This window comes from Tamandua tetradactyla, chromosome 17 (assembly GCF_023851605.1).
Source record: "Tamandua tetradactyla isolate mTamTet1 chromosome 17, mTamTet1.pri, whole genome shotgun sequence".
Taxonomy (NCBI): Eukaryota; Metazoa; Chordata; class Mammalia; order Pilosa; family Myrmecophagidae; genus Tamandua; species Tamandua tetradactyla.
Genome location: NC_135343.1, coordinates 3562481 through 3579397, shown reverse-complemented (window position 1 = coordinate 3579397; position 16917 = coordinate 3562481). Strand labels below are relative to the sequence as shown.

Genomic DNA, 16917 nt, shown 5'->3' with positions numbered 1-16917 from the left:
TACCACATCACCACCACCTTGCACGCCACACAAAATGCCCGTCTGAGATTGCTGTGGAAAGCAGTCAGGAAATGAGGTTTATGTCATATTTTCAGAACGTACCTCATGTATATTAATTTTACAGTGTTCACTTATCGAGCAAGCATCTTTCTCATCAAAAGTCACTTTTCTTTATGATTTTAATGAACTGAATTATCTTGAGATTTTTGACCACTTCATTTGCTAAACTATAACTTGGTAAGATACCATGAAATGCCTTAATTTTATGGACTACCAGCATCCTTATATCGGAACAGAGTGCAATTTCAGAGCAATAACTACCTAGAAAACTGAAATAAGAGGCTTCATGGGAGTTTTAACAGTCTAAAGTCTCCATCTGTATATAGCCTTCCAGTAAATTTCATACTGTTTCTTTGTTGCCCTTTTTCTGGACTAAAGTTGGATAAACACATTTCCAGAACTCACATATAAGTTCTTCTCATAAGTGGAAGTATTGCTAAAGAACGTTCCAAAGAGAGAAGCGCTTCATTCACTTAGAAAGAAAACAGTTTTTAAGCAGTTTTAAAAAGTGGTTCTTTTGAGTTAAGGGGTTTGTGATTTTGTCTCCTGAATGACATTGTGCAAGTTCTGGAGACATTTTCAGTCATCACAACTTGGAGGATGGCACAGGCATCTAGTGAGTAGAGCCAAGGATGCTGCTAAACTCCTGTCTTGTACAGGACAGGCTCACCTCTGCCACCCCCCATCCTCCATCCCCCACCCCCAAACAGAGAGTTGTACGGTCTCAAATGTCAACAGACCCAGGTTGAGAAACTGTGCTGCAGATAAGCCAAAGCCTGTGACTATAGAGAAGTGGCTAGAACAAGTTTTTCCTTCTCTACAGTGCTCACTTTGTAATTCCTTATCTGTTTGTCCTGTCACAGAAAAATTAAAATATTTTATATTTTTTGTATAACAAGTTAAATTTTAAATGTTGTAATACTTTACCAATTTAAAATACAGATTTTTAAAAGGACTTTATCATTCCACACAGTCACGCTCATACTCTTCTGTATAAACTCTGGTTGCAAAAGGTGACAGAGAGTATTTTTTATGTTTCCTTCCAGCATCAAGGGCAAAAAAAGCATCTCAATTTTCTGGGAAAATAACCGTTAAAGCGAAAGAAAAGAGTTATTCTAAACTTGAAATACCATATCAGGCAGAGGTTTTAGATGGGTGAGTTTTACTTTAAAATAAGCTTTGTAACTGTTTACTAATATGTAAATTTTGTTTTCCTACTTATTGACCTCAGCAAAAATAGTAGCCAAGTTCACATAAACTCCATGGAATTATTGTTGAGAAGGACAAGCCCACCTATAAAGGAGGAAAAAAAAAACTATATATATATTTTTTATTTTCTTAGAGGAAAAAAGGTAATGATGTGGAATTTTAAAAATATTACTTAAATCACTTGAATCATTGCCTTTCCTTCATTCTGTTTATAACAGGTAAGATGTCATGGTTTGTTGTTAAAGTCTTTGTCACCTGGTGCAAAATGATTTATATTAGTATTAAACTAATAATACTAATATGAGATATGAGAATTATAACTTTTTGTAAACAGGCAATAACATGTAGTTTAGTTTTTAATTATAATTAAACCAGTAAGTGTTTAATATCAATCTGGTAGGGATTCATTTCAACAAAGTTGGTTGCAATTAAGTGATTATTAGAGTTGTACATTTACAGAAAAATCATGCAGAAAATACAGAGTTCTCATATACCTCTCTCTCCACATGTACTCTTTTCCCTATTAATGACACTTTTCATTAGTATGGTACCTTTTGTTACAGTTGATGAATTACATTTTTCTAATTGTATGTTAAATATCATTAGGGAACACTATCAGTATTGTACAGTCCTGTGGGTTTTTAAAAGTGCTTATTCTAGTAACATACGTACACCCTAAAATTTCCCTTTTAACCACATTCAAATATATGATTCAGTTGTGTTATTTACGTTCACAATGTTGTGCTGCCATCGTCACCATCCATTACCAAAACTTTTCCATCACCTCAAACAGAAACTTACTTACCCTGTAAGTATTAACTTCCCATTCCGTACCCCTGCTTCAGCCCGGGTAACCTATTTTCTGGCTTCTTGACTCAGTGTATTTGCTTATTCTCATTATTTCAGATCAGTGAAGTCATGCATTATTTGTCCTTTTGTGCCTGGCTTCTTTCAATCAACATGATTCTTCAAGGTTCATCCATGTTTTCCCATGTGACAGAACCTCAATCCTTTTTACAGCTGAATAGTTTTCTACTGTATGTACATGCCACATTTTGTTCATTCATTCATCTGTTGATGGTCCTTGAGTTGCTTTCTTCTTTTGGCAATGTGAATAATGCAGCTGTGAACATTCGTGTGCAAATATCTGTTGGATTCCCTGCTTTCAATTATTTTGGGTATATGCCTTGAAGAGGGATTCCAAGTCATATGGTAATTCTATACTTAACTTTCTAAGGAACCACCAAACTTTTCCACAGTGCCTACAACGTTTTGTATCCTGACCACCAGTGAATGGGTGTTTCTGTTTCTCAGCATCTCCAACACTTGAAGTTTCCCATTTTTTAAATAGTATCCATTCTAGTGGGTGTGAAATGGTATCTCATTGTGGTTTTGATTTGCATTGCCCTAGTGGCAACCTTTTGGGAAATGTCTATTCAAGTCTTTTGCCATTTTTTAATTGACTTGTTTGTCTTTTTGTTGTTGAGTTGCAGGATGACTTTATGTGTTCTAAATATTAAATAATTATCAGATGTGGTTTTCACATATTTTCTACCATTTTGTAGGTTGTTTTTCACTTTCATGATGAAGTTGTTTGGTGTGCAGAAATTTTTAATTTTGGTGAAGTCCCATTTTTCTGTTTTTTATTTTGTTGTGCTTTTGGTATGATCTAAAAAGCCATTATCTAACACAGGGTCCTGAAGATTCTTCCCTGTTTTCTTTTAGGAGTCTATAGTTTAGGTTCTTCAATTTAGATCTTTGATCCGTTTGAGTTCATTTTTGTGTATGTATGAAATGGGTATTCCCCCTTCATTCTTTTCCATATGGACATCCAGTTTTCCCAGCACCAGTTAGGTTGAAGAGACTATTCTTACTCCATTGAGGGAACTTGGCACCATTATTAAAAAACATTGACCACAGATGTGAGGGTCTATTTCTGATATCTCAGTTTGATTCCAGTGGTCTTTATGTCCATCTTTGTGCCTGTATGATGTTGTTTTACCTTCCATTAATGCCTACTTTCTTATTTGTTTTGATTTTTGTGTTATAACATTTTGAGTCCCTTTTCATTTCTTTCTGTATATATTTTTCAGATCCTTTCTTTTTGGTTTCCATGGGGTTTAAAATTAGCACTATAATGTAAATCTATAACAGTGCTTACTGCGCCCGCATTTAATTTCAGTACTATACATGAACTCTGTTCCTGTGCCTTCCATCTCCCCACCTTGTGTTGTACTTGTTACAAATTATTATCTTTATACCTTGTATGTCCAAATCTATACATTTATCATTACTTTTTATGCATTTTTGTATTAGAACCTATAAGAAGTAAAAAGTGGATTCCATACCAAAAAACACAATATGGTAGTACTGGCATTTATAGTTTTCATATAGTTACCTTTATCAGAAATCTTTATTTCCTTATGCCTCTTGGACCCAGTGTCTAGTGTCCTTTCCTTTCAATCTAAAGAACTCCCATTAGCATTGCTTGTATTCAGGTATAGAGATAGTGAATGCCCTCAGCTTTTTTTTATCTGAGTATGTCTTAATTTCTCCCTCATTTTAGAAGATAGTCTCAGTGGAAATAAAGTTCTTGTTTGGCAGTTGCCTTTTTTCAGTACTTTAAATATTTCATCTCACTGCCTTTTGCCTTCATAGTTTCTGATGAGGAATCATCACTTAATTTTATTGTGGCTCCTCTGTATATTGACGCATTGCTCTTATCTTGTGGTTTTCCAGAACTCTGTCTGTCCTTGTCATTTGACGGTTTGACTATAATAAATCTTGCTGAGTTTGTCCTATTTGGGGTTTGCCAGGCTTCTTGAATGCCAGACTGTCTTTCATTGAATTTGGAAAATTTTCTACCGTTAATCCTTTGAATATGCCTTCTGGTCCTTTGTTTCTTTCCTTCTAGGACCCCATACTTGGTATCTCACAGGTCTCTTAGTCTCTATTCAATTTCTGCTATTCTTTTTTCTTTCTGCTCCCCACCCTGAATCATGTCAATTGTCTTGTCTTTGAGTTTACTGATTCTTTCTTCTGCTCTGTCCAAACTGGTGTTGAAACCCTCTGGGTAATTTTTCATTTCAGTTATTGTGTGGTCTTCAATTCCAGTATTTCTGGTTCATTCCTTTTTAAAATTTTTATTTCTTTGTTGTGATCTCACGTTCATTCCTTGTTTTCTTCATATCCTTTAGTTCTTTCTCTACATATTCCTTTATCTTCTTGAGGATATTGAAGATCATATTTTTTTAAGTCCAAAGTCTGGTCCTCTTCATTGATGGTTTCTATTCCTTTGGATGGACCATCATTTCCTGTTTCTTTGTCTTGTAGTCTTTTAATGCACACTGTACGTTTTAATACTTGAAAGTACTGTCTCTGAGATTCAGTCCCTGAACTTGTCTGCTTCATACGTTTATATATAGCTAGTGATGTGACAGAGGTTTCCTTGAGTGCCAGAACTTAACAAAAACAGAGGCAAAAAACACCTTTCCCACTCTTTACAAATTGTCTCTACGTTGACCTGTGCTCTCCTTTAGAGTTTAGTCCTCCTGTCAGAAAATCAGCCCAAGACAAAAGTGAAATGTCTGGTCCACCCCATCTTTTCTGAGCCTGGGTCTGACCCTGGGCTCGTGCTCCTTCATGGCCTTAGGTATACCCTTGTCTACAGGGATTTGAATGACCTCTGTGGTCCCTATTTTTCTTTCCCTCTCCAGTGCTCTATTGTATGCCTTAAAGCAAGTAATTATTCTCTCGGTCCTCTTAGACTTGCTTCTTTAACTGTGTTAGCTGTCTACATGCTGCTTTTGTCAGCAGAGATAGTTCTGGGAGGTGAACCTGATTTAGTTTTTCAGGATGCTGTTGGATAGATTGGCACTGATATACGGGCACCGAAATACACAGAGATTACAGTGCTCCCTCTGGAATGGGAGCAGGAACCACAGTGGGAGTGCAGGCCGGCTTCGCACCATGCTGGGGAGGGGGTGGGAGAGAGGGGCCTACAGGGGCTCCATGAGCGTCTCCTCCTGTTTCTCAAAGCTGCATTTTTCTTGATTAAGCCCTCCTTTGCTACAGCCCTTTAACTGCTTCCTGGAATTCTGAGGAAGAGGGCTCTTCATTTTCATGAGTTGTTCAGAGATTCTGTGGGGAACTGCGCCTTAGAGCCTCCTACACCACCATCTTAGAGGTTGACCCTGTTGTTTTAAATTATGTGATCATTCTCTAATACTGTCCTTTATGCTAAATGCAAATTATGACTCACAACAAATGAACTTGTGTTTTAAATTAACACATGGAAATAAATGTGATTTGTTTTTGTTTTCAAATAGTTATTTGGGATTTGATCACGCTGCAACATTATTTCACATCCGAGACAGTCCTGCTGATCCTGTGGAAAGGCCAATTTATCTTACTAACACTTTCAGTTTTGCAACCCTCATTCATGATGTGTTGCTACCAGAAGAAGCCAAAACGATGTTCAAAGTATGTTTGAAACTCTTTACTTTCAGTTTTATTGGTTTACTAACTAGATGATGCTGACGTTATTTTCCTTTTTTTTTCCCTCTCCCATTTCCTAGATTCACAACTTCAGCAAACCTGTCTTAATTCTTCCAAATGAATCAGGATACATTTTCACCCTGTTTTTTATGCCATCCACATCATCTATGCATATAGATAGCAATATTTTGCTTATTACTAATGCATCTAAATTCCATTTACCTGTGCGGGTATACACAGGATTTTTAGATGTAAGTATGTTAACCACCCTTCAGTCTAAACTCCCTACCCAGTTTTTATGTTTTCAGATAATAGCAGTCATGTTGCATATCTGACATTTTGCCGCTTCCTGTGCACATTGATCTAATTCCTTCCTACTTGCTGCATTCTCAATATCTGGTTCTCACGCTTCCCTGTGGCCACCTGCCCAGAGCATGCGTTGAGTCTTCTACATTCTGTTGTGTCTCGGGTTTTGCTTTTAAAATGCTGTAATGATGGAGAAGCTACAAAATAATAAATGAATGGGAGGAAAAAATAGTACAAGGAAAGCAAAGAGGTGACTCAAGTAGGGAACATCGAGATGAAGTAAAGAACCAAAGAGTCAAGAAGTAAAGGTGGTAACGACAGAAGAGTAAGCAAAGTATGACATGGAAGGAACAAATAAAGGTCTTTCTAGTATAGAAAATAAGCTCTCCACCCCCAAATGAAATCCAAACAGTGCCACTTTTAATCAAAGAAAAAAACTTAACATAAAAGACAAAACTGATAGGAAAGAGATGAAAGATAAAAGGAGAGCTACAACATAAAAAAGAAATGTATTCCCTGCAAAGAGTCAAAAACAGTAAGAATTTTAGAGCTGAGAGACCTTCAGTGTCATCCCACTCATTGCTTAATGCTGCTTATATGATTACTTACTTGTAGCTGCTTTCTTGAAGTCACCATATGTTCTTAAAGCAAAACCTTTTTGCCTAATCCTGTAGAGCCCCACTTACATCTCCTAGCTCTTCAGATTCCCTGTTTCTTCATTGTGCCTTCAGAGGGTAAATGTCTGTTCAGTAGCGTGTAGGAATGCTTTCATTTCGGATTGATCAAAGTATTTTTATCATACAAAGTTCTTGACTATGATATATCATTTTAGAAACTCTAACATTTCTTGATATGGTTGCTTTCTCTTGGTAACGTTTTCTTATGTACATATGATTTTGTGTTCAATCTGATTCTTCTTTGCAGTATTTTGTGTTGCCCCCCAAAATAGAGGAACGTTTCATAGATTTTGGTGTACTTAGTGCTACAGAAACAAGCAGTATTTTATTCGCAATTATAAACAGCAATCCAATTGAGGTAAATAAAATCAATTTTTCTGTTAAATCACATTTAAGGATGTTGTGTTCATGTTGTAATAATCACTCTAATATCTTTTTTTTAAGTTGGCTATAAAAAGTTGGCATATCATAGGAGATGGTTTATCAATAGAACTCATAGCTACTGAAAAAGGCAATAGAACTACAGTAATTTCAAGCCTTCCAGAGTTAGAAAAATCTTCTTTAACAGATCAGTCACCAGTAAGTAAACTTTCTTATTGTTTCCTTAAGCTAAGTTGTATGTCTAAACCCCCAATAAACCACTGTTCCTATATTGAATAACTCAGCATTATTTTTGTGTGATTCTTTATAGCATCAGTTATTTGATCTTGAAAGGACCTTACAGACAATCCTACCTTAACCCTTTACTTTTACAACGAAGGCCCTGAAACCCAAAGGGGTTAAGCTTTGTTTTGATATAAAAAGTACTGTAACAACCAAAATTTAAATTATCTTTTTGTCATACCAGTGTTAGTGCATTAGAAGTCCCATAGGCACTAAACTAACCCTGTGTGAAGTTTACTGGACAAAAAAAGGGGCCTTGAATACTGGTAGAAAATGTTTTCTTTATACAGAAATAATTCTGGCTGATTTTGTATGCTGAGTAGAAAACAGTACCAACGAGGTATATATTGTAAATTGTTTGATCCCTTTGTGAATCTGTCTTTTATTTTTATTATTATTTTTTTACTCTGTCTTATATATGTGTGGTTGGTTATAAGAGAACACTAAGTAAGAGAAAATAAATGTCAGCCTAAGCCCTCACCAGTACTGAAAAGGGAACTTGGAATTTATACCTAGTACAGAAAATTCATTGGTTAAAGAAAAATATGGATAAAAAATAATAGGTGGGATAAAGGATAAAAAAAATTGGGTAGATGGAAATACTAGAGGTCAATGAGAGGGAGAGGTAAGGGGTATGGGATATATCAGGTTTTTTCTTTTTTCTTTATTTCTTTTTCTGGAGTGATGCAAATGTTTCAAAAAATGATCATAGTGATGAATACACAACCATGTGATGATATTGTGAGCTACTGATTGTACGCTATGTATGGACTGTGTGTGCGAAGATGTATCAATACAAATATTTTTTTAAAAATTCATTGAATCTCCTTGTGTAAGATGGAACATCATAGATCTCATCTGCCGATTAGCATAGGACTTCTTGCAGGAACTTTACGAAAGGAAAAGCAAATGTCTTTATGCATGGTTTGTTTATAAATATGCTTCAGTGGAATGTCTTAGGTTTTGAAGAATTGATTTAAACAGTTTCTACTAAAAGGATCCCCCCCAAAAAATTTTTGGAGGGTAGTTTGGTATTTTATACCACTGTTGGGAATTCTTCCCAAAGAAGTCATTTTAAAAGTGCCAGAAACTGTGGGAATAATGTGTTTATAGTAGCACTATTAATAATCTCAAGAAATTAGAAACAGCCCAAAAAAGGCATAAAGTCAGTCATTACATGTTGTTATGACAGAATATTAAAGCAAATAAAAATTATAAATATTTTTGTAAGTATGAATATAGAATTATGGCTGTAGTCTTACATTTTAATAGTTTATAATATGTTCAATTCTATTTAAATTCGTTTTAAAACAAACAAAAAGTAATATTTGTCACCCTTGCCGGGATTTTATTTTTAAATAGAAACAGAATGCTGAAAAGAAAATGAGGTTAACCATTAACATGTTCATTTTCAAGAGTGAAGTTTAAGTTTAAATAGCACATGCTATAAACTTGACAGGTCCATTTAACAATGTAAATCCTGTTTGACATCGGTTTTAGAATTGGCTTTTAGTATATAAAAGTTTTTATAAGATATTTTTAAAAGAGACAAAAAGGTGTTATGAACACTTACTTAAAGTAAGAAATTGTAAAGAGTTACCAAATTCAAAACAGAAATCCCACAAAATGACTTTTTAAAATCAACTTATACTGCGTAAACTTTCTGCTGTTTTCCGATTGTTTTACAAAAAGCCAAGCCCAGGCGCTAAGCATTCTGCCTCCTTAAGTGCTGACAGCTCGTGGGTTCTAAGGAACCCTCTTCTGATTTGGGTAATCAGAGTCAATATGAAAACACTAGAACTGCACAGAACCAGCACAGAAATACTTCTTTACAAAAGGGAAAATTGAGTAAGTCTTGTGTATCAACATTTGCTATTTGGGGGTAAATAGGAATTCTAGATAAAATATAACTACTAATGATCAAGATAAAACTTAGCAGGATGAGTTTCATTTTTTCATCTCTTCAGAATGATTGAAGAGAGTGAGTGCCAGAAATATCCCTAAATGACTTATCCAGAGCAGATAAGGTCCCTTTTGGCTTTCACATTTTTACAGCTAAACTTTATCTTCCTTCCATGATTTTGGGGGTTTGATATGGCCTAGTCTCAGTACTCTGAAGACACAGCTATTAACATTACAGAATAACTTTCAAAACTTGAAGCAGAACCAACTTTCTTTGTGCTTGTGCCCTAAGAAGGGCTGGTGGAGGCTGTGTCCTGGGCTCCAGCCCTACCCCTCAGGCCATGTGTGTACTGTTGGTGATCAAGTAGCTCTGTGGGTACAAGGACCAAACTCCCTCCCTGCCCTGGCAGGTGGAGGTTGGCCTGCTACTCCCAGAGCCACCTCTCTAGAGGCTTGAGCAGTAATTGTAGTACGCAGGCATCCAGGGGTGGACATTATTTGGAGATATTTTTGCATGGTATGCAGTAATTCAGTGCCATATGGATATGTGTGTTCAGGTTTGAAAGTCCTTACACCACACTATAAATATCGCTGTCACTACAGCCTTCATCTCCATTTTAATAGGAAACTTGAAGGAGCAAGGCTAATGAATGATATTCTTTCTACTGCATACAGGTAATACTAGCTTCAGGCTATTTTGCAGTGTTCAGAGTCAAACTTACTGCAAAAAAGCTAGAAGGGATCCATGACGGAGCCATTCAGATCACAACAGATTATGAGGTAAGGCCTTCAGGGGGGTTCATGTCAGTGGGATTTATTAGCACATAGTTTTCTGATAAAACCCAAACCTTGCAACTAAGAGTGCAATTTCAAAAAAATGCCTTAGCACATTTAGAATTTCTTTGTTAGAAACATGCTTACACATAATTATAGTATCTGAAATTCCTCCAAGTTAGGTATCTCGGATTCTTTCTGCAGTCATAAATATCCACCTGTGTAAGATTTCCAAAAGGGAGGATTAAATAAAGAAATCATGTCTTAACTTTAGTTCTCACATTTGTATTTACATGATTCATTCTAAATCAAGGGACATAAAATCATTAAGCTTTTTAAAGACTCTTTGTAGAGTTTGACATGTCGCATTCAGTAAGGCTTTGAATGGATATATTTCTGTCAAACTTAAATATTTTTATTTAATATTTTAAAGCTCTTTGGGAAGTTGAGCAGTGCTAAATTCAACAAGTTTTCTACCTCATTCTTCTGAGTTGAGCATGCAACCCCCCTATGAAAGAAAAGTAATTACAGGATAAATAAAATTGGTTATTAAATAACAAATAATTTGTTGTGGATATGTCAAATTATGTTTCTAAATGAGGAATTCATATTTATCATTTATGGTAGATATAAGTTCATGCAGAGTTAAGATAAATTTTTGTTAGCAGGCATGAAAAGAATTAGGAGGAAATATCCTAGAGAAGTATCTTTGTGAGTTACTAAGCTTGAATTGGAATTCTAAATCTACACTGTTCAACTCGTCTTTTAAAATAAGGTTGATGTTGTCCTCACTTCGGCAGCACATGTACTAAAATTGGAACGATACAGAGAAGATTAGCGTGGCCCCTGTGCAAGGATGACAGGCAAATTCATGAAGCATTCCATATTTTTCTTTTGTACCCCAAAATAAATAAATAAATAAGGTTGATGTTAATATATTTTTATATATATAAAAAGTAGAGATCTGTACAACTCTGGAAAATGCCCAATTTTTCATACATTGTTTTAGGACTACACTTTGACCTTCCTTTTTAAATTAATAATGTGCAATATTCTTGTTTTATGAAAAATCTGTCTTCATTCTCCCCCAATTTAGTATTGCTTACCTTGTTTTCAAAGAATCACTGATAAGTACATGGAAATTTGTTGTATTTTAGTGCATTTTATGGAGTATATTGGACTATTAGATTAAACAGTAGCCAACGGTGATTTTAGTATTGTTTATGAGTTGGTTATTGCCAGAATAAGTCCCAAGATGAAGTTGTTGCATTTTTTAATTCCAAAAACTAAGCCTGACCTCCCTGTGGCGGCTTCTTCCCGCACAGATCCTGACCATCCCTGTGAAGGCGGTGGTAGCAGTGGGCTCGCTGACCTGCTTCCCAAAGCACATGGTTCTCCCGCCGTCCTTCCCGGTAAGACAGTTACTTTACATGCGCTCTCTTGCTAATTTTTTTTGTTGTTGTTTATTTGTTTGTTTTGCCTTTATGGTCCTAGAAAAAAGTCAGTTATTCTTCATTCTTCATTAATCACTTATTTCTGTGGCAAGGCAGTGTAGAAGCTATTTAGGAGACACAAAGAAGGATCAGAAATAGTCCCTCCCTCAGAAAGTTTCCTGTCTAGAATGGGAAACGGACCCTGATTCATAGAAACGAAACATCGATGTGTGGAAATTGACCTAGGAGTAGTAAAGGTCAAGTGCTGCAAGGAAAACGCACATCTCATTGACGAAGGTGCCACTGAGCCGGCGTTAGGGTTTCTCCGGGAGGGAGTGATGAGGGGTGGCTAGGGCTTGGATTCGGGGTCTGAGAAACAACCTAAAGAAAGACGTGGGTGACGTCAAGTCTGGGGTAGATTCAGACAATAGTGATTTTTCCAGTTTGTCAAGAATGAAGGGAAATTTTAAGTAATATGATAGAACGCTATGTTGGGGCGGAAGCATGAAAAAATTCAAAAGCACTTAAGTCTGTGGAAATCTGAGCTGAACTTTACTGACATCCTGGCAGAAGCAAATCCAGGAAATACATGGAAGTAAAAGTATTACTTCCATGGATGTGGGACTTGGATGTGGGACTGCCAATCCAGAGACTCTTTCTGGCCAGAGTCCAGTGAGAAGGAATGAGGAAGTCTTGAGCTGAGGACGGTGGCAGAGGCAACAAAGACAAAGGTCTTTGATTTCCTCCGAGTCTGTGTGCATTCTTCTGCCTTGGAACCCCCCTGCCCCTTCAGAGAGCACCTATGCAAGGTCAAGATTCAATTCAGTTGTCATCTTCTCTCTGAAGATGCCTTGACTCACAATTCTAATTGTTGCTTCATGTGGTGATAGAACACTGGAAATACCTCTCTTGTAGCAAGCCTCACTTTGTATGACAATTACTTCTTTATCTGTTGATCTCCCCAGTAAGACTCTGAGATCCTCTTGAAAAAGAATAAGGGGCCTCCTCCTCCTTGTTGAATCCTAGAATAGGCATTTTTTTAGTTAAGGGATAGATGAAAGAACAAAATGGTAGGGAGGGGACTTAGGCAAGAGGCATTTCAGATAAAACCTCAATTCAAAATTTACCTCCCTGAAAGTATAAACTCTGAATTAATAGGTTCAGCACGTTTAAGTTTGGGTCTTAATTAAATCTTCATCTTCCTACCATTTTACTTTGTATTGACTGTACAGAATTCTTGACTTCATTATTTATCCCAAAGGACCTTGTTTCATCCTTCCCTTCATTTACTTTCTTAATCACTGACCTCTTCCTTCACTGCATAAGCCCTGCGAAGGGAGTTTGTTTCAGAGGACAGTAGGTGCCACAGTGCAAAGGCCCATAGATAGAGCTAATGAGAAAGCGCCTGTGTAAAACAAGGTGTTAGTTGTAAATGACTTCAGAATGAGCATTCAGATTTCTTTAGATGACTTACAGAACGAGATATTTGCTTTGAATTACAAATTCACGTTGTTTTACCAAATTCAGGAGAATTGATCTTATCAGAGGAGGATACTAGAGCTGATGAGGAGAAAATAATTCAGAATAAATATCTTTAAATAACTAATAGTTTAATACTGAATATTTGAATAGAATTATAAAAACGAACCTTTATGCCTATTATCTCCTTTGATCCTCACCACACCCTCGAGAGTCAGGGATGAGGGACCATAGTGTGACAGGTACATAAAAGACCAGGTAACTGCCCTGGCCCACCTCTCCATCACAGCGGCACCCCCACCCTCATGGGTCCTACCCTCACCAGGCTGTAAAGGGAGGGTCAGCTCTAGCCTTTCAGTCCAGCTCTCCTTTCTGTGCATTTTCTTTATTTCTCTGCTTTTTATACCAAATATTAGGCCAGTAGGTTGGATAATTTTAAGAGGCTTCTTCAAATGGCTAGGAATCTCAGGTGTACAATAAGACAAAATTTTTGTGTGTGTGTTTATCCAAACAAAAGAAAGTAAGAGATATTGTAATGTGATTCTCATTGAGAATTATTGAAATCATTTAGATTTTTTTATTTAAAATCTGATATCCTATCAAAGGTAGAGGCTCACAACTGATAAGACTTGTCACTAGCTATTTAGTGATTTAGTCTGTATTTTGCTTTAATAAGATACCTGCTGATTTATATTTTTAGAAGACAGCTCAGTCTTCTTTGATAACACCAATAGTATTTTTCCTTTACAAAGGAAAATCTTTATTCTAAGGAAAAGAAGTCTGAATTTTTGTGTTGTTTGGCTTTAGATTTTAGGATACAATGATTTTATCCTGAATTTGGATACTTTCAGGACTTGACCTGGTATGAACAAACCTTACTTAGCAAACCCAAAGTGACCGTTTCCTTTATTTACTGTTCTCACTGGCGCTGCCTCTTGACAGATCAGTGTTTCAACATTAAACTGCTGACATTTCCACTATAATTCGTTTTCATAAGATTGCAAAAATTTGTCCTGTTAAATTCTGTCTATTTTTTTTACTGTGATTACAAATTTAGAAATTATCGCTTGATGAAAATTGAGAATTTCCTTTGGGCTCTGATTTTTTAGGAATCTGCCCATCAGTTTTAAAGCATATGTTTTAAGAAAATCCAACCATGTACAAACAAGTTCTTTTTTCTTTCCTTCCTTCAGGGGAAAGTAGTTCATCAGAATTTAAATATTATGAATTCCTTCTCACAGAAGGTAAAGATACAACAAATTCGTTCTTTGTCAGAAGATGTACGATTTTACTACAAACGATTACGGGGCAATAAGGAAGACTTGGAGCCAGGGAAAAAATCAAAGGTTTGGAAATGTGATATTTGAGAATGCCCACCCCTTGCTGTTTTGTTGCTGTGGCATTTTGTGAACCTGGGATTCACGGCTCTCCTGTGCCTCTTTGTAGATTGCCAACATTTATTTTGACCCTGGACTGCAGTGTGGGGATCATTGCTATGTTGGCTTGCCTTTTCTCTCCAGATGTAAGTGATCTTACTGCTTCTGTCTCATGCCTTTCACTCCATTAGAATATTCTTTAATACAAGCCTGCCACTTTCAAAGCCCATCCCTGTGTCTTGGTGCTATACAGATCGTTAGAAAGAAAGCTGATAGGTGGGTGTAGGCCTGTGGCTGGTGGGTCATAACATTTGCTTCCTTGTTCTAGCTGAACCCAAGGTGCAGCCTGGTGTCGCCATGCAGGAGGACATGTGGGATGCTGACTGGGGGTTGCACCAAAGCCTGTTCAGAGGGTGGCTGGGAATGAAGGAAAATTCAGGACACAGGTAAGTGGTTTTGCTTTGTTTAAGTATTTCCAAGTTTGAACTTTCTCAGTGGTTATTACTTCCTAAATGTTATTCTTATATTAGGTTATTTTACTTCTTAGTAGCTAATGTGCCTAACCTTCAGAAAGTTATTGATGAGGCTTGTAGATTGCCATCATTTTTCTCTCTTCTCTCGTCTTCTGGACACTTTTTAAAATCAAAGAAAGTATTTGGAGTTGTCTGTGTGTGGAAAGACTATAGTGTCCACCTTAGACATGTCCTTTTGCATAAGGAAGTTTTTACCTACCAGGGACCTCTGTAGGAAAAAGCGAGAAAACATTTTCCAGGTTTAAGTTCACAGTAGAAGTATATTTTTGCACATTTTGAAAGAACTGCCTTCTCCAAAATACATCTCCCCTCCCAAGTGCTAAACTTAAAGGGCATACAGAGCAGAGTTCAGACAAGCAGGTAGGAAATGTTCTAATGACAGATCTGTACTGTGCCAAACTCAAGCTGAGAGCTCTGTTTGTTTGTCAGTATAGAATGTTGGTCTTTGCGTTCTACAGAAGAGAATTTGACTAGAATACTAATAAAATGACTACTGATGAAAACTATTCTTCTTAATTGGCTAATTTGAAATATTTTATGAATAACATCTAGATATTCCAATATATAGTACTATAAAATTTTCAGACCATTAACAATTGACTGGATTTCTGTTTATCAGAATTACCTGCTATGAAAAATTTTAAGACAAAGAAGAGTTAAATTTTTACTTTAAGATGGTAAAATAGGTACACAGAAACTTCCTCTAATGGACTTGATAAGAGAATACTCTCTTTAGTCCCCCATACTGCCATAGAGGCATTATAAAGTACAACCTTCAAATATAATGTCCAGTTATGAATAAATAACTGGCAGTGTTGCCCTAGGCTCAGCAGCCAGGAAACCTGACTGCTACCCACCAACCCTTGCTTTTTTCCCTGTGTACCCAGCAGTTACTGCTAGAAACTGGATTCCCTGTCTGCCCTGGCCCCTGTGTCCCCGTGGCACAGTAAATGTGGCATTCTCCCGGCTCCTGCCTTTGTGTTACCTTGCAAATGTGCATGACAGAGAATTTTTGCTTCTAGACTTGTAAAACCTATACTCTTACCGATATTAGAGTATCATAATGCAGTAGTATGGTGGACTAGATACTTGCCGGGCTTGGGCCCAGGCCCCTTTATCATAAAAATAAACGAGTTCTAGATGATTGCCTATGTACACTCATAAGTAAGAGAATATTCAAAGAAGGTCCTGAATATTGCTGGAAACTTCATGTATATCTGCACAAGAACCTTGTGTGTTTCACTTCCTCAACTGAAGTCTCCATTGCATACCAGGTTTCTGTTTGGTTTTTCATCTCAAGGGGGAAAAGCCGTATGTCAGGCATTGTACTGCCTTCTCAGCTATGCTGAAGATATCCTGAGTGCCCTACCGTAGGTGTCCAGATCTTTCCACCAGACATGCGAGGTCTCCGGGAGTCTCTGTGCCTCCTGTCGTTGTGAATATAGGAGTTGTAGCCTATCTGTATATGCCTGCTTTGCCTGAGTACACTGTCTAATATTGTCCAGCTTTCAGCTTGGGTCTTTATTGGATTTATACATTAAAAGGTTAAGGTTGTTCAAAATTTATACAAAATTGCACTGGTATTATTGGTACTATTTCTAAGATTTGTCTTCCTTTGCCTATCCAGTAAAAAACAAGCAATACAGGTAATCAGGTAGATATTTTGGCAGCGCTTGGTGCCAACATATAGATATCTTCATATAGAACTAAAAGCATAGGAAAATAGTAGAGCAAATAGACCTGTTTTTCAGGGCCAGAATAAAATTTCTCAAGTATACAACAAGCCTAATTGATTTTCTTGTATTTGGAAAATTCAAATATTTCATTTTCATAAGGTGATTTACAAATTGTTTTTCTAGATTGAGTGCTATATTTGAAGTAAATACAGACCTTCAAAAAAATATAATATCAAAAATCACTGCTGAGCTCTCCTGGCCTTCCATTCTTAGCTCACCCCGGCACTTGAAATTTCCACTTACTAATACAAACTGCTCTTCAGTAAGTATTC

The 16917-nt window shown here is 36.7% G+C and overlaps 1 protein-coding gene and 1 non-coding gene across 4 annotated transcripts in view; both read left to right on the top strand.

Annotated features, from left to right (window-relative positions):
• The window catches only part of TMEM131 (transmembrane protein 131), a 249430-nt gene that overhangs the window by 190050 nt on the left and 42463 nt on the right, over positions 1-16917 (top strand). For all 3 annotated transcript variants that reach the window (XM_077133816.1, XM_077133818.1, XM_077133817.1), the window contains exons 13-23: positions 1107-1215; positions 5598-5751; positions 5847-6017; positions 6997-7107; positions 7194-7328; positions 9990-10094; positions 11414-11500; positions 14194-14346; positions 14447-14522; positions 14705-14822; positions 16769-16907. In XM_077133816.1, coding sequence (XP_076989931.1) covers positions 1107-1215; positions 5598-5751; positions 5847-6017; positions 6997-7107; positions 7194-7328; positions 9990-10094; positions 11414-11500; positions 14194-14346; positions 14447-14522; positions 14705-14822; positions 16769-16907 — 1358 coding nt within the window. The remainder of the gene's footprint in view (positions 1-1106; positions 1216-5597; positions 5752-5846; positions 6018-6996; positions 7108-7193; positions 7329-9989; positions 10095-11413; positions 11501-14193; positions 14347-14446; positions 14523-14704; positions 14823-16768; positions 16908-16917) is intronic.
• Positions 10873-10979, top strand: LOC143661850 (U6 spliceosomal RNA). Its single transcript, XR_013164887.1, has one exon. It is a non-coding gene; the product is annotated as a U6 spliceosomal RNA (small nuclear RNA).